This window comes from Oxyura jamaicensis, chromosome 2, assembly GCF_011077185.1.
Source record: "Oxyura jamaicensis isolate SHBP4307 breed ruddy duck chromosome 2, BPBGC_Ojam_1.0, whole genome shotgun sequence".
Classification (NCBI taxonomy): Eukaryota; Metazoa; Chordata; class Aves; order Anseriformes; family Anatidae; genus Oxyura; species Oxyura jamaicensis.
The window spans coordinates 95,666,132-95,694,128 of NC_048894.1; the positions used below are offsets into that span (position 1 = coordinate 95,666,132).

The 27,997-nt window shown below is 39.3% G+C and overlaps 1 protein-coding gene across 3 annotated transcripts in view; it reads right to left on the bottom strand.

The window, feature by feature from the left end:
• The window catches only part of STX17 (syntaxin 17), a 30,166-nt gene extending 2,588 nt beyond the window's left edge, over window positions 1-27,578 (bottom strand). The window contains exons 1-6 of one of the 3 annotated variants that reach the window (XM_035317159.1): window positions 27,463-27,578; window positions 21,525-21,707; window positions 15,374-15,439; window positions 6,884-7,103; window positions 977-1,095; window positions 842-892 (exon numbers count right to left, since the gene is read on the bottom strand). In XM_035317159.1, the coding sequence (XP_035173050.1) occupies window positions 842-892; window positions 977-1,095; window positions 6,884-7,103; window positions 15,374-15,439; window positions 21,525-21,647 (579 nt within the window). In that variant the 5' untranslated portion in view covers window positions 21,648-21,707; window positions 27,463-27,578. Of the gene's footprint in view, window positions 1-841; window positions 893-976; window positions 1,096-6,883; window positions 7,104-15,373; window positions 15,440-21,524; window positions 21,708-27,083; window positions 27,228-27,283; window positions 27,414-27,462 lie in introns of those variants that run through there. The other 2 variants (XM_035317158.1, XM_035317157.1) reach the window with 2 other exon arrangements.
• Window positions 27,579-27,997: the final 419 nt, after the last annotated feature.

The following is a 27,997-nucleotide window of genomic DNA, read 5'->3' on the forward strand; positions in this document are numbered from 1 at the left end:
AAAGTTCCTGGAAAGCATCCAACCTGTGCAGTGAAGTCTGTTGAAGTCTGTCCTCATGATTACAAGTAGTAATGTTAAGAATGAATTGGCACCGCAGTGTTTGCTCTAAGGTGCACCACATGGCGAGGGGCATTGGCTAGAACATCAGCTGTTGCTCTGGTGACAAGAACTTAGGAGTAATTACCAGCACTAGTGCTGAACCAAAAGCATACTGTCTCCTCAGAATTTTACCTTGACAGATTCTGAATCAACAGGACAACCAGGAACATATTTGTAGCAACAGCTTGTTGAAGGAAGAGCTATTTGTTTTCTAACCATAACAGGCAGTTGTGTGTGTTAAACTAATTCTTTTGCACATTCCTCTTCTGATACTACTTGAAAACTAAAAGAAAACCTTTCACTTTAGTGCTAGACAACTTGTAATAATTACATGAACCACCTACAACTTTGGAAAGCATCAAATGAGCAGGCTTTGAAACCAGAGGCGCGTTTACCACAGGTCCCAAGTAGCAAAGACAGGAGCTTTGCGCAGGCACCTCAGCTAACTGTGGGGACACTGCTCTGCCTCCGCTCAGTGATGGGCATCTCCCTGAAGTTCCTAACAGCCACTAGGATTCTGTAGTCTCAATTTGTTTAATATTGGACTGAATAAATTCAGTTAATGTCATTCTGCTATTCTGTTGTTGCTATCCAGAGATAGCTAGCTCGGTCCGAGTTCAGATTATGGACAGAAGCACTGCTCATCTTTTGTTCCCCATCTAGGTGTTATCCATTCACTATTTTATTTATTTATTTATTTTACAAGTTTCTATCTAATAGAGAATGCAGAATTAATACTTACGTTGACTAACACAGAAAACTCAGTCACCAACTGGCTAAGCTGAATCAAGTCCTACAAATAAAAAACCGAACGTTATTTTGGAATAGTTGCTGAAAACAAGGGCACCAATGCAGCTGTAAGGGAGTTCCAGCATACCTCTTCTAAAGTTTCCCAGGACTCAGCTGCATTTTCATTCTGAGGTATTTCAGGAAGGGGAGAATAAATCTGGATTAAACTTTGGGACCCATCCTTCACTTCTGTGTTATAGGAAGTTTCTGAATGAAAAACACGAAAAACATTTACAAATAAATGCACTTGATCAGACTGCAGTTTTCTCGCTCTTAACGTTTCTCATCACTAAATTGCTATTTGATCTAATTCAAGCTTAACAACAGCCCTGAAAACTCTCACACAGGGCAAAGTCTCACTCACAGCACTGCACAGTTTCTTAAAAGGAAATTATTGCCAAAGAAATGGGTTCATTTCTAACAGCGCACTTTCGCAATCAGAACGATGAAGAAATTATACTGCTGAATTTAGGCCCAGTTAATTGCTTTTATATCAGCTGAGCTTTAAAATTTTGCAGAAGAAAACTGAGCTTGGGACAAAAACTTCATTCACATACAATACATAAAAACACCTCACTTCCAAAGCTGGACAATTATTTATGATTGATTTTTATGCTACCAGTTAGATCGTCAGTCGTTTGGGTCTAAAAGTAGCCAGAGGAAAAAAGTTCTTGAAGTAAAAGCAGTGAAAACTAGGCAGTGTGCTGACAAACATTTCTTGCTCTGTCCCACTGCGTAACAGTGTTGCAAGGATAGCAAACATTTAAACCTCTACGGTGTAAAGGGGATATCCTTAAGCATCTTCCTTTCTAAATCATCTGGATTGAATGTAAAAGACTGTGGGAAAAAATGGGGAAAGCAGATATCATGAACAGATACGCACATACCTCCTCCAGTCAAAGAGCCCTGTCTCGAGCCATTATGGCTGTAATGGACAAGTGAATATTTATGGACAAGTAATTCAGTGGTAATTAAGAATAACAAGTTTGGCTTATCATAAGCGAGGATTAAGGAATAGCTTGGGAGTATGAAAAGCAGGCTGGAGAATGTATGTATGTATGTAAACACGGTGCAAAGATCATGCTAATTGAGACAACTACAATGCCTGAAGGAAGACAGCTACTTTAACAGGAGACTGATGTTTACTTTCTTGGGAGGTTAGTATTAAAGCTTAATGTAGGGAAGACTGGTTAGATATTTTTAACAGTATTGAAGTGTAAATATTACATTGAAGTCTTCCTTAGAAACAATGAATGTGCCAAGGTACTGTAACCATATTATATGACTGTTACTACAATAGATACGAACAATGGAAAATAAATTAATATTTCTTGATAAAAATTCAGTAATAGAGCATGCTTATTCATGGAATTAAAATAAAAATGATGCATTTTCAATAACATTTGTCCATTTCTCAACATTTTTATCCTAGTATCTCAAAATACAGCAGGGACCAAATCTTACTACTCTCAGATCAATACAGTTCTAACATTGAAGCCGATACCCAGCTATAATTACTAAATACACAGAAAAGCAGAGCAACAAGGGTAGAATAAGTGATGCAGTGTTTTATGTGGGTGTTGGTTTTCTAATTATTTCTACCACTGTTCCTTTAAAAATCCAGACACAGAAGGCACTTTACTTTTACAATCACCACCTGTTCTTCCAGAACATATTTTTGATCTGTAACATCAGATTAATTAATCATAGAAACACAGAATATCCCAAGTTGGAAGGGACCCACAAGGATCACTGAGTCCAGCTCCTGGCTCAACACAGGGCCACCCAAAAACAAACCCTATGTCTGAGAGCACTGTCCAAACGCTTCTTGAGCTCTGTCAGGCTCAGTGCTGTGACCACGTCCCTGAGGAGCCTGTCCCAGTGCCCGACCTCCCTCTGGGTGCAGAACCTTTCCCTATCACCCACCCTGACCCTCCCCTGTCCCAGCTCCATGCCGTTCCCTCGGGTCCTGTCACTGTCCCCAGAGAGCAGAGCTCAGCGCCTGCCCCTCCGCTCCCCTGTGAGGGAGCTGCAGGCCGCCATGAGGCCTCCCCTCGGCCTGCTCTGCTCGGGGCTGAGCAAACCAAGGGACCTCAGCTGCTCCGCACGTGTCTTACCCTCTAGGCCCTTCACCATCTTCGTAGCCCTCCTTTGGGCACTCTCCAATGGTTTTATGTCCTTTTTATACCATGGTGCCCAAATCTGCACACCATACTCGAGGTGAGGACCCACCGGCGCAGAGCAGAGCGAGACAATCCCTTCCCCTGACCAGGTAGCCACGCCATACCCGAGGCACCCCAGCGTATGGCTGGCCCTTTTCTTGGGGTGCATTCAGCTCAGCATACTAGCTGGTCATAATTAACAATATATAAGCAGTTCTAAAATACTCCTTTTCCCTTTTCAATATAGTTAATCCTGTATCAAAGCGTATGCATTTTTGGATAAACCAATTTTGCTAAATATTCCAACATATAACATTGGTTTCGAGCATTTTATTCCATTTCAGTGATTCATAATCCTATTTCAAAATCCAGTTTCTTCCACCAAGAAAAGCGTACTCTTCCCTCATTAATTTCAACCACCTTAGCATGCATGTGGCTAAAGTATTCATAATTAAAAATAAATACATAAATAAATAAACAAAACTCATTAAGCAAATTTGCCTCCTTACAAATTATGTTCCCTGCTCTGGTTTGTCCTTAATAAGCTCTGCTGACCTACTGCAGAAGAGCACATTCCTAAAAATACATAAATAATACTGAAGGTTTGGAATGGCACACAGCTAGGAGAACTTAAGTTTTCAGTCAGATTACACTGTTGTCATTTTCTAATAGCTAAAAATTACTGAAAAGAAAAATTCTTAAACACATTCTTCTCTCTCTTCAAAGATCTAAGGTAAAGATTAAGAAAGGTAAAAAAAAAAAAGTGAAGTCATATTTGGGCTGAAAGCATGAGTACGAAATTTATATTCACAACTTCATGTTTTATCAAGTCTAACCCATTTTAATAGAACTGAGAGTGGAAGTGACTCCAGCAGTTCCACTTACAGCATCTCCACAGAAATGCAGTAATACAAAACACCTCCGCAAGATTTCAAAGAGCAGCTTCGCACCTCATTATAGTCAAGATAAAAATCTAATGCTCTGCAAGATTCAATATACTGGTTAAAAGACTTCAGTAATTTTAAGAGTAGAACCTGACCTTCTGTTAATATTTGCTTAAAATGCAATTAAATTCCATTTCTATTGGATCTGAGCTGAGGATGGTGAAGGGGGGGGGAAGGACCTACATCATTTCGCTGACATGCCTTCTAAATGGGCTATCTGAATTTGTAAACTCCTTACTTCCCTACCAGATGGGAAGCAACATGCTACAAAGAACGGGCACGCTGAAGCTCCTTTGATTAAGATCAGCAGCCAAGATTTGCTTTCAGGACTGCAGCCTCTAAGCACAAAAGAACAGGCAATATATTGCATCTGTGTTAGCAATTCAACAGAGCTGCCTTCATAGTCAGAGAAACTTTTTTTAAAAAAATCTATATAATTATATTTAGTTGTCTGCCTGACTGTATGTTTCACTTTAAATGGGATGAGCTATTTCTGTATTCTTGAGCTGACATGTAGGAGCATGTCACTCCAGTAATATTTTTCTGTTCTTCTCATCACAATCTACATGATCAATTTCTCTTCTTTATAAAGTGTGGGTATGCTCAATTTCCTCCATATTTTAAGGTTTTTTAAATTTTAAAAAAAAAAAAAAAAAAAAAAGTCCTGTTCTTTGAAATTAAACTGTAGTTCCCGTTTGCCATCCATGTACCTGTTAGAAAAGCAATAAGCCAGGACAAGGCCTTTCCAATAAAATAGCAGAATGTACCGAGGACAACTGCAGAAAGTTACCGAGAGAACAGGTGTTTTAAATTTTATTCTGATTGTAACACAGATGAGCTCACAAAGAGCCTGGAAGCGATGGCTAATACGGATGATGGGGATCACTGAATACAAGAATTCACCATTCTAAACCTTAGAGTAAGACCAAAGACAATGAGCTCCCCACAAAAGAAGTAGAAACAAATTCAGCAAATGGATTAATAGAAGTTATGGGGAAGAAGTTCCTGAAGGGTAAAAGAATGCAGGAGAGCTAACAGACACTAGTAAAGTAGACTATACTGAAGGTAACAGCAAATTGTCCTGATGTAGAGGAAAATGTGCAACACAGGAAAGGATTATGAATTCAGCAAGAACTGTTCAGTGCCTTGGATGTCAAGACTTTGAGACAATTAATGAGTACAAAACAATAATATAAATGTGGAAGGTTAATATCAGGAAGACTAAGACACAAATACATTACAACTACCAAGGGCATAAATGGTAGCAAGGCAGTTTTCATGAATGCCATTAAAATTAGAGGAAGACAAAGGAAGTATAAGTAGGTGCAGTGCCAGGTAAAGAAAGAATGATGACCCGGAGAAAGATGAAGTCAGTCCTTACACAGAAAAGGAAGCTGTAATCTGATGCTTGATGCAATTAATTTCAATAAGGAGGAAAACAAGTAAACAAAAAAGATAGGCTGAAACATAAAGAGAACAGGTTAAAAATATTTAGATGATCTAGATGTTTTCAAGTCCTGAGGGTCTGATGAAATTCATTCTCAAGTATTTAAGAAACAATCACTGAAAGTTCAAATATTTCTGAGAACTTGTGGAGAGTACTAAGTGGATCCTGGAGGACTGCAAGAGAATAACTCAGTTATCTTCCGTTTTTTGGAGGAGAAGGGGGTTGCAGTAAATAGCCAGACATGGAAACCCACAAAGGATAAACTCCTGAATAATCAGTTCACAAATACCTGAAAACTAAGACAGTGAAGGTGTTGAAAACAGCCAAAATTTGTATGTCAAAAGCCTATTCAATCTTTTTTACTGGTCTGGTAAGAATATATGAATTGCGTATTTGATGTAATTTGACTTTCATAACTACTACACCTGACGTTCTCAAAACCAAGCCCAGTCTTTCAAATCCACTTTTCTTTTCTCCCTGTTAGAATTCCTTGCTCGTTAATTACACTTGAAACAGTCCCTGTAGTTCTTCATATAGCAACAAGAAGGGCCATGAAATCAAACGGGATGGCAGGTTCTTCTACAATGACATTGACTGAAAATACTTTCACTGTTAAAGACATGACATTTCCAAACAACTTTAAACAATGTTGCTACTGCAACAATCAATCTAATTACTATTATGTAGAAGGATTTAATTCTTATATAATCAACTTTCTCGCAGATTATTAACAGAGAACGCTAGCCAGTGCCAGAGCATAGTGCGTGCTTCCCCCGAAGACAGAATGGTACAACAAAGAATGAAAGACATTTTGTATGGAAAGAAGGGAAAACCAGCAAACATCTCATTTGTTTGTTCTATAGTGTGATTTCAAAATCTTTTATTTAAACAGATTTGTAATATTTTCTGCTTTCTTGTCAGTTACCGAGATCAAATGCTACAGGAAGAGATATTCTCCTTTATATATAGACTTGGTCCACCCTTCCACACATTTCAGCAGTGGCACATCATAATGTCTGTCACACAAAAATTGTTTTCTTTTTGATGTAGAAAGCACTGATTCAATGAAAATGGCCTAAATGATTACTTGCACATGATCAAGTGATTCACAGGGGTGGAAAAAGAAGTCGAGCTACTGTGAAACATGAAAGTAAGTATTCTTTCTAGGAACCGTCTCCAATTCCAAGACCTAAGGCTATGGGATCTTCCTCAGGGCAGGCCACGCCTACTCGATTTCTTAAGATAATTAGAAGTGTCTTCCACTTATCAAAACTCAACAGATCATGAGAAAAGTGTGGTGTAGGGAAAGAAAATCTACTTATTGATTAACTATTATTATTCAACTGATCTCTCTTAAGTTTACTTCATTCACATCTGGTCAGAAAATGCTCACTGAATACAACACTATAGATACAATAGATACAGAAATGAAATTCTCCTACCTCCTCCTACAGTTACAGATCTGGTTAAAGAGCCATCCTCCTGTCCTTCTAGTTGCCTTTTAAGTTCTTCTGCAGATTCAGAATGGAGCTGTAGGAAGTCTTTTATGGCAGATGAAGCTTCCTCTTTCACTGGATTTATCATTCTCTGCAGAACAGGGATGTCTTCCTGTCGGACTCGCAAACAAAGTTTCTCCATCTCTCTCATGTTGGCTCGGAGTTGCTGTAACAGTTTTAAGAGCCATTTCGTTAGCTTACTATGGAAAAGCACCAGACACCTTCTGTGGTTACGAAGCAACTATCATCTTGACCAAATATATCTTCTAAATGACCAAAAGTGCTATGTTTTAATAAACTAAGACAAATAAAGGTCCCTACTTCAAAGCAATCTTTAAGCTCCTGGTCACCCCTCATCTACATCCATTTCTTTTTCCAGTCTGCACGGTATGACCTCATCTGATTCACCTGTCAATGACATGCTCCCTAGTGATGTAAAAGCTCTTGCCTCTGGTACTGAAACCTCCCTTTGAACCCATCCTGGGTCTCCCACATTCTGCTATTTTATGACCAATGCTATTCCCCGGTCTCTTTGTACACTGCTCCTTCAGAAGAGTCATCCCATAAAAAATACAGCTTTCTGCAAAGAAGTCCTTACTTCAGCTATCAGCCTAAAGATGATCTGCTTTGAACAAACAACCAATCTCCTACTCTTTGTAAGGAGGAAGATGGTCCTGTAACTGGCAGCGATACTGAGCAAGACAGCCGCAATCAGCTCGGTGCATAGAGGAGGGCACTGCTCCATGGTGCGTTGGACTTGGGGGTGCCACTACCTCACAGCCAGCATGTTAAGTCTGTTGCATTTTTTTAATATTTGCTTACACAACGTCACTCAGTTTGGTACAAAAAAACTTGAGGCAGCAACTCCTTCTTCAATGGCATTTAGAAAAAACAACAGTTTGTATATACAACGCACGGAGTAGTCATCTGGACGTAGTGGTCAGAGTCTTTTTGGAAGTGGCCTACTTTCCATACCATAAATTAAGCTATCTGCCCCTGAAGAGAAAGAACTAAACACCAAGGAAAAGGTGGTACCTATTACGTTCTCTGGTGAGCTAATTTCTCAGTAGTACCAGCCAACCACAAAACAAGGGAGAAATATTTTTAAAGTTGTCCCCACCAATATTTTTATCTTCTTGTTGTCAATTCTACATTTTATCCACTTCTCCAAGTAAAGAAGTCAGTCTGTTTTGGTTGGGGTTTTGATTAAAATATATAACTAATCAAATCACGATATAATTATTCAAGTTATTTTGGTGAGCATGTCCAATTTAGTCCTTTCCCCAAATATTTACACAAGTTGCAACAAGTTGAGATAATGTCCCAATCAAATGAGCAATTGCTTCTCAAAATCTTTTTTTATATATATATATACATAATAAGTGACTGTGTTGATTAATGCCCTTCAGGATGCAATAATTTGCAATCCTTAATTTTCCCAAAGCAATCGTTTTCATTCTGTGAAGTCATCTTTATAAACAAAGGAGAAGGATTACTTTTCTTTTTTTTCAATATATTCTTTTTCAGAAGAAATGCAAATATATTTGTTTGACTGGAATATCAAATATAATAAGATACAAAAATATCTCTTTAATTACAATGGTTTTAAGAAGATATGAGCTATTCACAACTAGCAGGAATAGTCTGTGTGCAGGCATCTCCTCTGACATAAATTTTTGTCCACAGCAAAGTAGAGGTATTTTATTGCCTAAGCTTTTAAAATCTAAAAATGCATTCAACTTTTCTTTCTCTAAAAAAAGAACAGAATAATTTTATAGTTCAAATTATACTCCTCGTTGCTTTAGGACACATTTTTATGTAATTATAAAAAATATAATAAAAACTATATTCACTGCATTATACTATAAGGAGATATAATAATGTATATTATTCATTGCACTATTTACCAATTGGTTTGAATATTCTAATATCAGAACAAGAGAATGGATTAACACCACGGAGAGGTTAGGAAAAGAGTTTTTTTTTCAGTCATGCGAATCAGGTGCAGGTAATGCCTTAGGAAAGCAATATTGCATACCTGGAAAAGGAGGAAGCAAACTGAACTTATTTATATATACTCTAGCAGAACTAACATTTTTTAATATGCATGAAAAAAAAAAAAGACATAGAATTAGAGAAGAAGGAAATTAATCAACAACAAATTCAAGTACCACTGCACAAGTCCTATTAGGCAACCAAAGAAAGAACCATTGATTTGTAAAAATCATTTGTCAAATTACTGAGAGAATATTCTATTGTATGCTTAAATTAATACTATCACCAGTCAATTTAGGCTACATTATTCAAGGTTAATCCCAGGTAAAGCCATTAATTAACAACAAAACAAATAGGGAGATAGACACAAAAAATAAGTTGAATTAGAAGCATGGTACAATAATTTTCTGTATACATTTTTCACCTTAATTTAACAAACTACCTTACTCTTCTTGTTACTTTCTGCCATGGCCTGCCCATAAGCACTAAGAAGGGGAGAATGCCATCATTGTCATAGTCCACCAAAATTCTCATTTTATAAAACCTTGCAATGAAATTTAACAGACCAAATGCGAATATCTAGACACAGCATTTAATTATTTTGTTTGCAAGAATCATGTAATATATGCTTATAGATATATATATTATCTTTAAGGTCCCTTCCAACCCAAAGCAGTCTATGATTCTATGATATGCAGAGGACTGAGTGAAGTTGATCAGAACCATAGTTTCATTGCTCATCATTATACTGCTGATCAAATATTTGTGAGAAAGAAGACAGAGGAATCAAATGATGGCATTTGCATATTTGGTGAAATTCAAGTTTAGTACCTCTTAGACTGGGGATGTGGGCAGGACTCCTGTTCCACTTACTGTCAATTAAACAGAAGCTACATGGAATCAGCCTCGAAAGGGCCTGAAGCCCCGCTGTCAGGAGGTGTCTTAGGAGCTCACCAGGGAGTAACCTGATAAATGTTACAGAAATGCAAATGACTGTGACTTCTTTTCATAATCTTTTTAATGGGACAGAGCTTAATCTCTGGGTAGAGTATAAAAGTATATCACCCTCTTCTCAAATGCTTCCATTTTTAAAACAATGCTTACTCAGCAAGGAAAGTAATAATTTATGCAAGCTCCTCAGTTTTGAATTCATCAGATTTGGCAAGAAGATGCAGATTTTTTCTTTATAATATTTGGAATTTTGGTCTGTTAAATTTCAAAAAAAAAAAAAAAGAAGAAGAAGAAGAAGAAGAAGAGGGTAACAACCTGTTTCAAATGGCTTTCTCACAACAATTGTAGGATAAAGCTAGCAAAAACTTTGTGAAGTCATCCCTTCAAAGCATGATCAGTTGTCCCTATTTATTTCTGACAGTTGCTTATCTAATCTGGTCTTAAAAGGACTTCTTTGTGAAGAGCTGCAACATTCTTGATATTATATTGCAAGAATTCATTATCCTAATTCCTACTGCATTTTTCCTCATGGCGAATCTAATGCAGAAATCTCTTGCATAATTTTAAACTGAGTATTTCTAATTCTGTTCAAAACAGTGGAAGACAAGCCCTATCATCTGTGCAGCAATCTTTTTCATGTTTGCAAGCAGACAACATGCCACTGTCAGGCACTTGTTGGGCAAAAATTTTTTTTCAGTCTTTCCAAATAAGTCTCATTTTCTGACCATTTTCATTCTTCTCTCTGAATACCCCCTAATCAGTCCATATCTCCTTAAAAGCGTGGGGCCCCATCTGGGAAAAGTCCTGCCAACGCTGACCATATTGATTTTTCAGGTCTCTTACCAACGTTGTTATAAATTCTGATCTTGCCCTCTCCACCAAAATCCCTAAGTCTCTCACAGCTTTATGCAGTTTGCATATTTTTGTTTAACAATGGAAGTAATGGCTATTATACAAAGCTTTCATCACTGGGTCTCAAAGGACCCTATTGAGATAAGGTTCACTGTTTTGAATAGGTGCAGAACTGAGGAAGAGACACAGAGTTTGAGCCCAATTTTTCTAAAGCATCCACAAATCTGGAGGTAAGGCTAAGAGACCCACCAGGATACTAGATTATGTAAATAAATATAACATTTTTTTTCAGAAATGCAAATAGAAGGTGCCATGATTTTCACAACTACTGCGAAAATCCTATGACTCTATCAACACATCCAAACCAGAACCAAACAGAGAAGTCACACACGTTGTCGTTGTACTGCTTTTCTATTCCTTTTGAAATCTTTACAAACCATTCAGTGAAAAGTACAGAATAAATTACAAATTTATATCATAAAATAAAATACAAAAGGAGACAAATGAGCCAAGAGGGCTTCATTTAAACCTTTTTTAAAAAGAAAGTGGAAGTCCCTGTTGCTGAAAATGACTGCATACATCTGCCCGTTAAGCTCACCTCAGCACATATTTTTAAATAAGTGAGAGAGGGAATCATAATAATCATTCAGCTTTTAGAATTACCTTTAAAAACACAAAGTATCTTCCCATATTCAGCTCCTCCTAGATGTTTTATGAATGGCAGTTTGTCTACAGATGTTTTGGACAGGTGAGAAAAGTGACAGACTCCCGAAGGAATTCTGAAGTCTTAACAGCAATTTTCAGCAAACCAGTAAACCTTATTTACACAAAAGAGAACTCTTTTCTTCATCTTTTTCAGTATTTGTTTTTTCAGAGCACTATTTTTTCTCACTAATGGTGACAGCTGAATCTTCAAGGTAACGTAATGACGAAAAATCGACGCTGTGTTTTCACATAGGACACCGAAAAATACCATCACCACTTCGTACTCAAATACGTAACACTTGAGGACATCACCACAAACGTTGTACCAAAAACACCCGCCTCTTGTGTGCAAGCAATTTCATTACATTTGAAAAAAAGTAACTGGTGACAAGAAAAAAAGGAAATAATTCAATTCCCATTCAACTGCATGCAAACACACACAGTGACCTGCACTGCCAGTGACGTGGCACAGAGCCCGGGCCACGCTGCCAGAGCATGCTGCTCGTTATGGACAAATAACAGCACAATGGAAAGGGGTAGTAACAGAGCATTAAGTACAATGCAGTGCTTCAGTGTTGACCCAACATGAGGCCCTGGACACAAGGATAAACACTGCACCTGCATGGCCTCACCTTACACAAATGTCAACGGGCTGAGATGAGGCCAAAAACCCTTGAAAAGACAGAGGGTATTTGAGTTAAAGGGTCATTTTATACTTACGACTTCGGTCTTTTCCATGCAATGTGTGGTATCTCCACCAGTTATGGGGAAAAAAAATGAAGTTCTATCTAAGGCTCCCAACAACAGCTACCTAAAAATTCCCCAGACAAGTATCTGCTTCAGACACGTCCTTGGCAATACTGAAGTCCCCAGAGCACTCAAACTCCAGCACTTCACTCACTCTATCCCCACTAGCCTACACGGCTCCTAACATTACCCATTACCATGGCAGCCCATGGAAAGCCCCCACAGGAGCAGGCCCCAGGCCGGAGCTGCAGCCCGTGGAGAGGGGAGCAGGGGGTCTAGGGGGAGCAGGGGGTCTGGGGGGGAGCTGCTGCCCGTGGGGGACCTGTGCTGGAGCAGTTTGCTCCTGGGGGATGGATGGACCCCGTGGTACGGAGCCGTGTGGGAGCAGTTCTGGAAGAGCTGCTGCCTGTGGGCAGCCCCCGCAGGCTCAGTTCAGGAAGGATGGCATCCCGTGGGAGGGACCCAATGGTAGGCCAGGGAAAGAGAGTGATTGTGAAGGAGAGACCCAGTGTTAGGGACTGACTACAGCCCCCATTCACTGTTCCCCTGTGCCACTCTGGGGGGAGGAGGAAGAAGAGGGTGGATGGGAGGAAGGTGTTTGTAGTTTGCTTTTAGTTTCTCACTGGTCTCCTCTACTAGTGATGGGCAGTAGCTTAGCTGCGCAAATGTAATCTTGTCTCCAGTCACCTTCTCTGTACTTTGTTCAAAGTAATGTTATAAAGGATATATCATAAAAATTTCTTGGTCAAAGAAAATCTGAATTATGGCTATATTTACCCTACAGATGTCAACAGGCTGCAGTAGTGAACTGATTTTACATGACCCTTCACTGATACCATAAACAGTATTGTATACAAAAGCTATTTTCTTAGTATTTCTAAAAGTATTTCACATCACGTCTCATACAAAGATTTTCCCTCTTTCTTCACTTTCCTTTTTAGAAGTTTTTAATGTGGCACCCAGTCAACAGAAAGAAGAGGTGTAATACACTTATGTTATCCTTCTATTATAATTTTGACCATCAAACGTACAACAGAAGTAATTATTCTGGGTAAACTGAAAATTCAGAAAAATGGCTAATTATGTGCACATGGATTAAATGTAGAGTGGCTGTGCATATATTTGTCTAAAACCTGTGGCGGATGCCTTGGGTCAATATTGACTTAGGGATTCCTAATGTATTTTTACAACATCTAATTTTGAGAGCAAAGTGTGTGCTGCAGAGAACATTTGGTATCCCAATAATTAATCTGATTTCTTCACAAACAAACAGATCACAAGTCCATTGGTAAACATTTAAACAGCTTACAGCAAACACATTCTACATGTCGTATAATTTATTATCAAGTACTCCAGACTACTAACTATTTAATTAAAACGAAAGAGCTACGCCACACTTCTTGCATGGACCCAGATACTTATTCTGCTCTGTGGGTACCCGAACGTGTGTTAATGTGTAACCTGCATCCAGATCTAAAAGCAAAAAGCGTTATATAAAAAATAAGAAAATTTGTTTTGACGGAAAGTGAAAATGGCAGGCTTTAGGCTCAAGACAAACATAAATCTTTCCAGAGACAAGTAAGAGTTTTTATTACTAGAGCACTTATTGTATTTAAAAACAACATCCTCAACATGACTATTTCTCTAACTCTTGATAAAAGTTTGTCTTGGTAGACAAATGCTACCCATGATAAGGAGTTCCAAGAGTAGCCTTTCCTACCCTTTATACGTGAAAATAGATTTGAGCACAGACATAGGCAAACACCTGCTTTCTACACATCTGTTAGACTGACATTGTTTTAATAAGACTGATTTTGCAAACACCTTTGGCAGACTCTTTTGCCAACACTAACAATAAACTTATATTCAAATTTCAAAAATGTTTGGTGAAAAACATAATAAACACGCAAACCTCCAAATAACAGAAAAATCAAGTGGATTTCATGTATAACTTCTTAACATCTACACTATAAAACCCCATTAATACCTTCCAGTCCTCAAAAAGGACATGTAACTCTAGCTCTGACTTCTGTCTCATACTGTTGTTCAATTAGGATTAAGTTCTTTCTGATTGTTTTCATGTTCTTTTCTGGCCTGGTTTCCCATAGGAGTCAGGAAGGTATTGCAAGAAACATGGGAACTCACAGTATCATAATTATAAAATGCAATGTTTTAAAACTGTGCTACCCCTACTGGCAAAGCCTGCTTGTCTTGAGGCAGTACGGGTCACAAATGGTTTGTTCTAGCAACAAAATCTTACCCCTGCTCTGAAAACCACGTGAAACCAACACAAGATGCCTCTCCTGCTGGCTAAAATACATCTGTTCCCAGAGTTTTGCCAGTACAGCAGTGTTACAACCACTAGCTGTTATATCTGCGTCAGCAGAATGTTGTAATGCAGATCTGGTCCCTGATAATCTTCTTTGGCTGCATATTATTTAGCAGCATGAAGACTGATGTTTGGCATTAGCTTTGGCACCATTTTCATCAAGACATGCATTTTTTTAAAAAACAGATGTGAGATTCCCTGTCTGCTGAGTTATGGTTGACTATGCATGAAGTCACCGAGATGATGCCATGCAGACAAACGGGTCTGGTATTTCATCCTTTGATGATATGATGCATCTAATAATAGATTTGCACACCAAAGTAGTAGTCCAGATGTTCTGTGTTTGGTCCGAAACCATGCTTTAGGACTAATATTATCTTATTATTGCTATTAACTTCATCTAATTTAGTAATGCAATAGGATAGCTTACTAAAGACCAAAGTCTCCAAACTTTGTTTCACTTAAAGCTATCTACAAATACTGATTTGGATACCAGCAGTTACTTGTGTATTTGGAATGATACTCAGTATCTAAAAACTCACCACCGTAAGTTTACACAACTGAATTTATTATAAGACAGCTTTACTTGAAAAGGTGACTAAGAAGTGTTGTTCAAGAATTCTGAAAATTCCCAGTGATGACCCATTGTTGTTATACGTTTCAAAACCTTTCTGACTGTATTTGCCTCGTAAGACACAATTAGGAAATCCCTAACCTTTTAAACAAAGTAAAGCAATACCACATACCTGTCAAATCCATCTGTCAAACACACTTCTCTGTCAAGATCTGTCTCTGAAGCAGCCAGTATTATATGGAATTTGATTCCATTAATGTCACAGTGATTTTAGTATCCTTACCTGAACTGTTCGTCCTGCGTTAATGTGCTCATCGTGCAATCTATCCCAGAGTCTGCATCTTTGATACTAAAACAAAGGAAAAATACTTCATGTAATCGCTAAGCAGAAAAAGGAAACTTCAATAATCACTTTAAATTTTCCCAAACTGATGGTAAAATAGCTGAGTCATAGGCATTTCTGCTGCAAAATTAGAGAAGGAAATGGCAATGTATTTCGTCAATAATTTTGCAAAACATATTTTCACTGAATTGCAGATAATCAGGGTTTTGACATCAGTTTTTAACAGCGAAGAGATATTGCATCATCCTGATACTGCTGTGGGATAAGTTACAAGGTGGTCAGTAAAAGGAAGAGAAGAACAAGGAAACAGGAATGGGGATGAGGGATAAGCAGTTACTGGTCAGAAAGTACTGAAACAATTTCTGAGGAGGGAACAGGAAAGGTTTGAGGAAAAAATATCTTCTCAATTTCAACTGACTGCAATGTACTGTCCACATTCTCAATAATAATAATAATAATAAATCCAAATAAGAAGAACAAGAATTCCTTAGGAAACCTTTATTGCTCTTCATCATTTCTAGCAGAAATGCTCAGCACATTTATTTAATGCACTGCTTTGAAATTCATAGTATGCAAGTGATGACGTCAAACAACTCAATGACTTAAGGCACCTGGGGCAATGGCATTCATGTGGTCAGAGAATTCTTCCTTGTTAACCTCTCTTTGTCACCCACCAGAAAGCAGGCGATACTCCTGCGCAGTGTTCACTTTGTCGGGCCTGGGACAAACTGGACAGCAAACTTTGAGGACAGACATTGCCATTCTATAACATTAAGAATTACACGTAAAAAAAAACTAAGTGAGGTCCATGAAGTTAAAATACTGATGGACTGTTCACATATTTAACTATGCTATAGCCAAATAGTTCACAGTCCACATCAGAAACACAAAACATAAGGTTGCTCTTAGACACTCAATCTCTTTTCCTGTTTGTCATACTCTCTTTTAAAAACTATTTTTTAGAAGAAGACCTTTGTGCTTATGCTTTGGATCCCTTCCATTTGTCTTTGAAAGTATTCAGTAAACATGGAGACAACTCAGAACTTTTCAAAACACCCCCTGCATTCATTTTTGTAGCAGGCAATGCCCACTAATGTTTCTAAAATCTTAATAAATGTCAGTTTAGACAATAAACGTCTTAGGCAAATGTATACACTGTGATGAAGACTGCAGAATTCAGATTTTCTCATGTTGTGTCACCTCTCCTTTAGGTATCTTCTCACCACATCAGTGGTCCCTAGCCAAAGTGTTTCACAAAATGCTTTAACTTTGGCAGTCACAGGAAATGAAATTAAAACTGAGAGCAACAGAGAAAAGAATGCTGTGCCTTTCAACACTTTTTTTTTTTTTTAAGCATTAAAGCCAATGCTAAAATGCTTTTTTTAAGGACAGTCACCTATCGCCAACAAAGTTCAGGGCAGCGTGCAGTATCTCCACCTCTCCACCTTGCTTTCTTCTAACAGAAGCTAACAGAAAGTTGAAATTCCTTTTGATAGGCACACATTTTATCCCCAGCTTTGGAGTGAAAGGCCTTCTAATCCAGATAACATCCTTTAAAAAAACAGAAAACTTTGGGTAAAAAAAAATGAAATGAAAAATAAAAACAAGCATAGATTACTGATTTCTTAATGTTTAAATCTTTGGAAACGCTCACATGTAAAGTTGAACTCAAAAGAGTGTTTCATTGTCACCTCTGAGAAGCAATGCTATGATGATGGATATATGGTAGACACTTCCTCTGGAAAGGTATACTCAAGGTCAAATTTCATTATATATTGATTTTATAGTTTCTTCAAACAGTGATTTAGTAGATTAATTGTTTGGACTATCTCTGGAACCTCGGGTTTAAATCAATATTCATGAAATGAGGTTAGAGATATTGGCTTCATCATAAGTAAATAATGTTGCTGCTCTAAGCAATTTGACATAATTAGTGATTTTTGCTTAAAAGTAGCCTGTAAAATAAACAAGACTAGATTCTACAGAATTATCCTCTCACCCCAGGGATATTTGGTTTGCATGGCTGAAAGTTAATTTTACAAAAAATATTTTTGAGAAAACCATTTAAGCTGCTGATGCTGACAGCTCACAGAAGCACTGTAACACATCCATTATGGTTAAAATGCCACAATTGTATATAAGATATACAAATGTAAACGATTATGAAAGTACTTCAACCACGCTATTGCCAACGTTCTGATCATTTACAAATATCTAGAGGGATAGATTTCAAATTGAGGTTTGCTCTATTTTTGTTATCACGTTCTCATAAAGCTATCAATAATAGAGACTTTGAAATATCCATAGTTCTTACAGCTCTAAAAGTATTTTAAAAATAAAGAAACACATTTTTAGAATGTTACGCGAAGTGTGGACTTTTTAAAGAATCAGACATTTAGGGATTAATTTTATACTCATGTATTACTTCTCATAAATGTTCATGTTACATTTTTTTAATCACTACAAAGAAGTTCCAAAGTCTTCAGTACGGCTGAATACCTCCTGGTATAGTTACCAAGTGTTTACTTAAAAGTTTTAGGAATAGTTACTTGGTTCTAATAATTCCACTAATTACTAATTCCAATATCAAATTTGTCAAGATTGACGCTGTCTAGGGATGCAGATATTTTCTATTAATAGGTATCCTAAATCAGAAGGACAAATCTGTACTAAATCTTTACTGCCACTTCTAGCTTTCATAACAGAGATGTTCTAGAGGAAATGCACTTAACGCCTTAATTTTAAGATCTGTGTTTACAATTATTTAAGGGTTTTTCTGATATGCAAATTTATTATGTTGACTGAACAGATCATTCACACCGACATCATCAACAACCGAAAAAACTAAAGGAACGCCCTAAATACTTTCAGATTGCCTCAGATTTTTACATTAAAAATGTAAAATTTCTGCATTTTCTTCTAGACACAGAATATCATCCTTACAAAGACTCTCCCTTTTGTCTGCAAAACAAGAATGCTTAACTCATTTGAGCTGCTTGGTCAACAAAGACTTCAGTTTAGCGACACACGGCTGAACTAAGTGGAAATGTGTATTATCCCTTTCCATGGTGACACTATCTGGGTAGATACGGCGTAATTATTCTTTGTTTAAATACGTAAGAGATTTTCAGCGGGATCAACCAGTAGCTGGCTACCCCTTCTCACTGGCCAGATACATGGAGCAAATGTAGAAGTTCCTGAAATCAACCCCCGTTATAGCACCCAATGCCATTTGAAGCTTCTTGTTAGGATGTTTGTGGACGCTAAGTAAGTGTGTTTGGGGTATTTTTCCATAAATGAACAATACATAGCAAAGATACTATTTAGCCGTACAAAGTGATACTCTTCCAAACATATTCAAGCAGCATAACAGCTCTGCTCATCCCCTCCACTGTCCCTCCTTAATTACACCATCAACTTTCAAAGTGCAAGAAAACCATTTGTGCCCTGCTAATGTGCCTTGTTAACCATTTCCCATTCCGTACCGACAGGTCAGCCTCCCCTCCCATCAACGCTCTACTTTTTTTCCATGACCACCCATTTGCTCCTCTCAGGCAAGGGCACAGCTTTTATGCCATCCTCTGTTTACTGGAACAACTTAGCTACCAAGACCATCTCTATTTGAATAAAACTGCCTGCGTGGCAAAGACATTACAAAGCTCTCTTCTAAGCGCCCTGAATCCCACCCTATTTCACATTATTCTTTGCTAGCTGCCATTAGCTAGTTCTGCAGCCACTGCTAGGTACTGGCCATGCACACCAAACCATACACACTGATCCTCTACCACTCTGTAGTCCGGCTACAACACAAAGTCCCTCAATTAACTGTTTTCTGTGGAGAAGGAGAACAGAAACAGCTCCTGGCCTCTAGAACAGAACAGGGCCGCAGCAAAGTGGCTGGTTTCAAGGCAAGAAAATGCTGAATCCACTGGCATCTAGGTAATGTGATGAATTAGACAAATATAGAATAACAGAGAGTAAACAATATGCCTTGACTGAAAAAATAGCTCATCTCATTAAGAAGCTATTGCTTCAGGCAAATATTGTACTACTACACTTTTCAATTTGTGAATATTGCAGTTCATATCCTTATTGCATCCTTATTACACCCTTAAGGAAAGGAGTCCAACTATTATCAGCCATCGTGAGTCCCAGCAGTCCCAGGTCTTCCTCTGTCCCAGTTTTTCCCTCTTTCCATCGTCAACCACCACTTCTGCATTTTCACTTTCCATCTTGAGGTACTTCTTCACAAGCTCCCCATCCAACTCTTTATCCTCTATTCAGACAATCCAGGAAGAGATTCCTCTTGCACACAATTGTGGGAAAGAAAATAGGAAAATAAACTCCCCGTTTTCATTCACAAGTGCATGCTCAGCATTGGGTAAACTCTTCAGAAATCTCCAGCTGTTGGAGTTTAACCAGTGTCTACTGAGTACTTGCAAACCATTTTTCTTTTTCAGAGTCGTACCTCCTGGTCAAAATACAGCAGACTTTTACAGGCACAGCAAAATATTTTTAACAAAGACCACTCCACAAACAGATCTTAAGTTACTGTTCCAACCATGTCACTGCTTTAGAAATTACTATCTGTAAGCTACCAACACTTGCTATCCCTTAAGCTAACCATTTCTTATAAAAAGAAATGACTAGTACTTAAACAACACATTATTTTCTGACTACGTTCTCAGAAATAATACAAGGGTTTATTTTCCCTCCTCCCCATCCCCAAACTACTCAAGGCACGGAATATGTCATCCAAAAGGTTGCACACTTGGTAAAGTTACAGTAAAGTTAAGGTAAAGTTGTGAACAACTGACAGCAGAAAAATATAAAAGTTTCAACAGTAACATTACACACACCTTTCACACTACACCTTTCAGGAAATCAAACTCATGTTCACAAATTATGTTTTCTTCCAACTTCTTCATTTGTTCCCCATGTGTTAAAAAAATGTAGATGGCTGTCCTGCACACATTTACATATACACATTTACTTAGATACTGTGAATAAGCCCAGTGAAATTAATAAGATGTATGATTTTCCACCAACGCGTACAGAATTTTGCAGAACTCCGGACACTACCTGTCACTCATTTTTCTGTGGTGGTAAGCATGGTCTTTTCTAAACAAATACGTATTTTATTAGCAGTTTCAAAATTTCCATTGCAGCGTTGGTATTATGACTATACGGTCATCTACTGAGTCACTCACTCTCTTCTTTTTTTATTGGTGTCACATGTTCTAGTAAATCTCTTACCACCTTCCTTGATGAACCAATGTCTCAGTTTCCATGGGCTAATGGGCTACATATTTATTCTAATCAACAGAGGTAATGTTTTGAGTCTAAAATCAGATCGCCAGTACTGCTAAACTCTTACAACTGTCCCTGGCATGGTTTTGTCCGGGTCAAATGGCTCTCTTATTTAAAGAATTTCTGCAGTTAAGGGGTTGACACAGCAGTGTGGATGTAGCCATCCCGTTTTTGCAGAATATGAGGGTTTAATAATATGGATATAGGCCATTTCGTGCCAGACAATTGTGTTGGGGGTGTTTATTTTAGCAGTATATGCATGGCTATAGCATACACGAGAATTTAACTCGACACTTTTTTTCTTGGAAACGTAATCAGTTTCACTATCAAAAGTGAGCTAATATCAACAAGAAGCATATATACATGCTAGAATGTGGTACTATTATTTTCCTATTCAGTTTATGAATTTAATCTATTTCTTTAGCTCAGTTTAAAAACCTATATAGAAAAAGATAAGCACAAACAGTAAATTATTCAGAATAGTTGGCAGCAAACAACTCTGAATTAAAAATCAAGTAAGAATATTAGCATGCTTTCCTTACCACAGCTTTTTAACACAAAACATCATTGGTTCTCACTCTGTAAACTGACTGGTTCCCACAAATGTAGAGGCCTTTGTACATACCGAGTGACCAGACAATGATACAGAAGTTTCATTTTCAGCCAGATTTGAACTAAAACATTTAATAATCATTTTTTCATCAAAATCTGTGTATAATCTTTCAAGATGACGGCTTCTATAGTGTAAAAAGAGCCATATTAGTAAAAAGTGAACACTAACCTTCTCAATATTTATTTGGTGTTTTCTTAATCTCTCCAAATCTGTCGGAATTGCCACTTTAATGAACTTCTGAATGGCGGGTTCAATTCGACGAAGCTTAATTTTTTCATCATCTTCAGACATCCTAAAAGGCCCCTTTCAAGCTAATATTTGCACAATATACCTTTACCAGGTAAAAAAACCCTAAAAGAAAAGAAAACAATAAACACAAAGAAAATTACAGGCTTACAAAAATGTAATAATTTAGAATCACTTTTTAAAAGAAAGCAAAATAAGGTAATTCCACCTTTCCAATAATGTCCACATCTATTCCAAAACCACATTTGAGCAGCATCGACTACTTAAAAATGCCTACCTTATTAGCATTTTTATTTGCATTTAAGTGTATTATTCCCATAACTTTGCAGGACTTGGAGATCATTTTTCATAGATAAAATTTAACGCTAACAAAAAAAGTAACTAGATAAATAAGGCAAATGCAAATGTGTGTTGCAGCATAAGGACAGGTAGATGCCTTTGGTTCAATCAAGCTTGCGATTAGATGCTTTGGTTGGTCAGAGTTCAAGTCTTACCAATTAACATTCTGAATTATCTGAAAAATTGCAAAACATATCCTGAAAAGACTCCACAATAAAATTAGATCCGGAATTTCACTTTCTAGAGATCAAGAGCATCTGACTGAAGATTTCCACTCCAAGCTGCCTTTGTCCTCTGCTGGTGACTAAGGCATCATCCCACAAAGGGTTTAAACAGGTTACTGAAATATTTGCAGAACCAGTACATAAGCCTCCTGAATTCTGTTATTTGTAAATGCATAAAATATAATTTCAAAGTTTCCCTTCTCTAAAATAAATATGTATATAACAACATGTATACAGCTGCATATAATAGCATCTATATACGAAGCACGTGACTAATATAAAGGAATTCCATTATGCTGAATGCACACAAGGGATAAAAAAAATTATTGTGAGATAACGTTGTAGTTTTAGTACTGCATAAGCAGAGGTTATTTAAACGAGATTTACTTTCTGTATATATATATATTTTTTTAATAAAAACAGGAAGTCTAAGTTGAATTAAGGGCAGACGTGTATGAGAAAGTTTTGTACAACTACGTGAGTAAAAAGACACATGCTGAATTAGTTATCTTAAATTACTTGTACTACGACAGCAACCACATCAGGTTACACTTCCAGTAAGCAAACTAATTTAAAGTAATTAAACTAGCGTAATCCTCCTGCTACAGATCAGGCCCAGCAGGACGTAACAGGTAAAAAAAATAATAAATCTATTTTTCACTCAGCCAAGTGTATTATTAATGTTAAAATCACACATCATTTTTCTCATTTCTAACTACAGTGTGCCAGTGTGGAGGGGGAGCGTTTAGGTTTTTGTGAGCTCTGTGGTTCCTGTCAGCAGAGAGACCTTCATTCTTACCAAGGAGCCTTAAAAATCCCTACCTTACCCAATGCATTTAATATTAATAGTTCTTTGTCCAAATTTTCAAATATAGATGCAGTGGGCAGCTTCGCATTTTTCAGGTAAGAAGAACTTATATCCTTTTGTGCTGCTTTACTCTTTCCACCTAAAAACACTATACCTAAATGCAAGGTGATAAAACATACACCTGTTCTTTTACTATACCTTGGTCACCATGGTCCCTAAAACCTTTGAAAGAGCCACTCGTATCTCCCAGTTGAACTCCATTTTGAGCTTAGACCAGACTTTTTTCTACCGTGAACAAAAGATAAAAAGCATCCTACGCCAAACTGTAATACTTCCTCTCTTTGAACACACATTTAATTTCCTGACAGCTTATAAACTAATCCACGAGTTTATGAGCTAGAATTAATTAAAAATTGGTTCCTCAAAGAAATTTAGTCTCCAAATCGTGCTTTTCTTTAACACCGAATTGTGTAGAAGAAGAGATGACACAATTTCTTCGGACTTCTCACACAAATGGAAAACCACAGCCCATTCTGCAGTAGAACAAATACAGCTGAGAGCGGGCTAAATTCACCCTCATTTGGTACCTAACCTTTACCGGTATCTAGAGATTGATAAGAATGTAAGTCACCTAACCTGTTGGTTTTCAAATTGTTCCACCGTGGAAGGAGAGTTAATGCAGCCGTACATCTTGGGCAGGTAATCTGAATACAGCCATGGTTTAAAATTCAAGTATTTAGCTGTATGCAGGGCCCTGGACAGTCATCTTCTCCACCATCCAAATGCCCAGACTGCAAATTCACTAACGTAACAGTGTCTAAGAGCCTTTTTAAGGCACTGATGCCTACCATTCACCACAAACTAAGAGCAAGAAATTTAGGGAGAAACGTAAAAAGTCCTTACATTCTCTTCTGTTTGATGTTTCCTCAAAAAATATGGCAGCTTTCATAATAAAAATTCTACGCTATAAATTATCGAAAAGAAAAAATGCAAGAAAGATTTACCTTTTTTTTTTTTTAAGTTAATGTAATATACTAAATAAAGTTATCTTTAGATGGTTCTGTGTTAACAGTATGTCAGTTCCAGATGCAATGTCAAGGAAATCTAAGCTTTCTTGCATACTTCATTGTGTCTGTGTTTTCCTAAGGATAACTTTAATAATTAAATTTCCAAAGCTACAACAGCTGTTTCTTGAGTAATCACAAAAAACAGGACAGCTTAGGTTGGAAGGGATTTTCAGAAGCCACCTAGCACAAGCTAGATCTGGTTGCACAGGCCCTTGTCCAGTTGGATGGCCTTACCAGACCACTGCTCCAGTGTCTGACAGTTCTTCAGGTGAAAAAGAAACCAGTGAAACCAAAAAAAAAACAGCCCTTCCCTGTATCTAATCCAGCTTGTGTTCGTTGACTCTCTATTACTGCCATGTGTCTCCACAAGGAGCCTACTCAGCACCTTCCCACACACTGCATTAAGATCTCCCCTTCCTCTACCTTCTCTTCTTAAGGCTGACCACACTCACACCACCCAGTTTCTCCCAGTTTATCATGTGCTCCCCCTAACCACCTTGCTGGTTTCACAAGTGCCAAACAGAGGGGAAGAGTCAATCCCTTGACCCTCTGTCCCTCAGGGACATTCCTCTCTACGGGTACTTACCAAGCTCCAAGCCCAACCAAATCTAGACTTCTGTGAGCCTCGAATACACTGATATGATTCTATAAAATACATCTAAGTTTGAGCAAAAGAGCCAGAGAGAGTACCATATCACTAAATCAGTAATTAAAAAGTTAGATAAAACCATACGTAATTAACCATTCTTCATTATATTCACTGTGCAAGATAATTCGATAAACAAAGAAATTACAAAATCATGTCATTTCAAACACTGATGCTATAGGCCTGTTAGAGATTATCTCATCCAAAATTCATGTACCAAAATGCAATTATATTTCAGTGACAAAAGTAACAAAGTGATCGAGACCCAGATGCAGCATAATTTTCAGTTGTGTTAATAAATAATAAAAAGATACATCCAAAGCATAATGCGGCAGCATTATCAAAGTATTAGGTGGTGGCAAAAATTATATATACCTCTCTTTCTAATATTTACATTTTCTGGAGATGGCCCCAGACTGGAACTATGATTATGCAGTAAACTTAGCGTTAAAGAATACCATTAACTTGGTGTCTGCACTTCTGAAAATCACCTATGATTCTTACCACTCAAGAAACTCCAGTTTCTTCACCCCGTACACTTAAAATTATTTAAGTGTATCTTTCATAAAAAGATTAGTCTACATGCTATCGTTTGAACGCAGCTTTCACAATGCAACAGAAACTGAAGTGTTTCGGTGGCTTGATCTTTATTTTACTAAATAAATGGCTATATGAAGCATACAAAATCTTTAAGTAATAAATCACTCCCTCTTACAGATAGTGAAGGTCCAAGCAGCATATGCTGTCACATTTCACTCTTTTAAGTCAGATAGGTGTAAAGGGTGAAAGGATTTTCAGACATAAAATTCCAAACTGTGAAAGTGTGAATTTAATTCTGACAGTAACCCGAAATCTCCGCTTACTTTGTGGCAGCGCATAGAAATCACAGTCACATAGTTGTAGTCAATCAGAAAAGTCTTGCTATGACGGTAATATACTTGTACCAAAAACTTCAGTAAGTGCTGTTATATGAATCAAACGTAATGCTCATGAACTTCTGGTAAACTGCACAGTGTTCTCTATTTAAATACGGTAGGAAAAAGAGGAATAAATCTGAAGAGTTCCGCTCACCCAGAGAAATGCAATGTAACACATCCATTTGATGTTGACTCACTTATGACACTTTAAACAATCGCTGCTCCTAGAAGTACCTCCAGCATAGATGCCTTGTTTTTAAGGCTCATAAGGCCAAAAAAACCTTTTCCTTCTCTCATTGCAAATAACAGTTTAGAGTTTAATAATCAAAGAATTAGAACAGGGATGCTGAAATACAGAGAGATACAACGACCTGAAACACTTCTCAGAGTAGTACTGGCCTCAAAATTGAGTGCCAAAGAGTACTCACTGCTGCTCACTTGGCTTAGGCCTGTAGTGAGTGAGGAACGTGTGGGATACGGCCAGGGGGCACTTTGGTTCTGGACTACACCTTTCTGCACTGGCTATGAAAGGAACCAGAGAAAAGCAGCTTTGTTAGGCTGAAATACACGGTGACTAGCCCTGGAGTGTTCACGAAGTGACACGAACACCCACTTAGTGGGGTGAAGAGCTGTCCACGTGGGATCTCCTGCAGAACCACCAGAATTAGCGGCTGTACGTGGCAAGCTGAAACCTGGGATTGTGGCTCCCAGTGGACCTGTGCCCTTGCGGATCACCCAGCAAGTCAAACCTGATATGGGAAGGGCACACGACTGCATTTTGAGAGGGCCGGAGCAAACACGATGGGCCTGTTGCGTTGTCTGGTTCACACTGTTAAGCCAGCTACGGAAGGCCGGACATCACGGGACTAACGTCAACATTTCCTGAGCACTGCTGAACCGGCAGAGTGAGCTCACAGCGGATCAGCAGCCGCAGTACCTGGCCACAACGCCCTGCAACCTGCAATTAGAGCCCTCGCACCGATTTTTGTTTTCCTGGACCATGGCTGCAACAGGTGGCCGAGGCCTGAGCTTCCCCCACCCTGCCAGCACAGGCCAGGGACACAAGCAGCGAGCGATGAGGGACGTAAGGAAAGGTTTATGTCCTACGTGTCCTACACCGAGTGGACTACACCAGCTCATTTCTCCTGAAGGGAGCAGAAAACCTTGGGAAACACAGCGCAAAGCCACTCGTCACCCTGCGCTGTACCTTCTTCCAACCCCGGGCTGGCCCAGCGACTTGTGGCCACCTTCACCAAAACCAAACCCCCAAAATCCCCAAACCCCCACCCCAAACCGGCCGCCTCCCTGCGCCCCCCGCCCGGGACACCCGGAACACCCGGGCTGCGGGCAGCGGCCGCGGGGGGAGCGGCCCCAGCGGGACGGGCCCCGGGGCCGCGGCAGGGCCAGGGCTCGGGGCTGGGGCTCGGAGGGGGTCCCGGGGCCGCCCCGCAGCCTCCCACCCCCCGCCGCCGGCTCCTACCGGCAGGGCACGGACGCAGGCACCGAGCCCCGGCCTCCCCCGGCTGGGAAGCGAAAGCGAAAGCGGCCGGGCCGCCATCGCCGGAACCCCGCGTCCGCCCCGGCCTCCTCCTTTCCTTCCTTCCTTCCTCCTTCCCTCCGTCCCTGCCTTCCCTCTCTCCCTCCCGGCCCCCTCCCGGATCCCCCGCCGCAGCCCCTCACCATGCAGCGGCCGGGCCCGGGGCGCTGGCACGGAGCTGGCTGGGCTTCCTCCCCCCCCCCCCCGCCACCCGCGGCGGGGAAGCGGCTCTGCCCCGCCCGCCACGCACACGAGGCACAAACACACACACACCACTCACACACACACCACTCACAAACACACACCACACACGCCCGCACGCCCTTTCGCCTCCGGTTTGCCCCCGAGGTGGGCGAGGGAGCCGTAGCCAAGCAGGGCAGGGGCAATGGCTCGCCCCGGCGTCAGCCCCGCGAGCAGCAGGGGGGTCCGGGGCAGGAGCTCGCTGCGGGAGGAAGGTTAAATGGTTGCTTCTGGAAGGCGGCCACGGGTTGCCTGGTGCCCCCCAAATATTTTAAGAGCTTTTCTTAAATCCTGTTGGTAACTCATAACACGTAACCTAGGTAAAGCCCGGCACATTGCCCAGTGAGGTGCTAGGGATCACAGAGTCACAGAACATCCAGAGTGGGAAAGGACACACAACGAGTCCAACTGAGTCCAACTCCTGGCTTCACACAGGGCCACCCCCAAAAAAAACCTGTATCTGAGAGCGTTGTCCAAATGCTTCTTGAACTCTGTCAGGCTCAGTGCCATGACCACGTCCCTGAGGAGCCTGTCCCAGTGCCCGACCTCCCTCTGGGTGCAAAGCCTTTCCCTAACCCAGAGCCTGACCCTCCCCTGTCCCAGCCCCATGCCGTTCC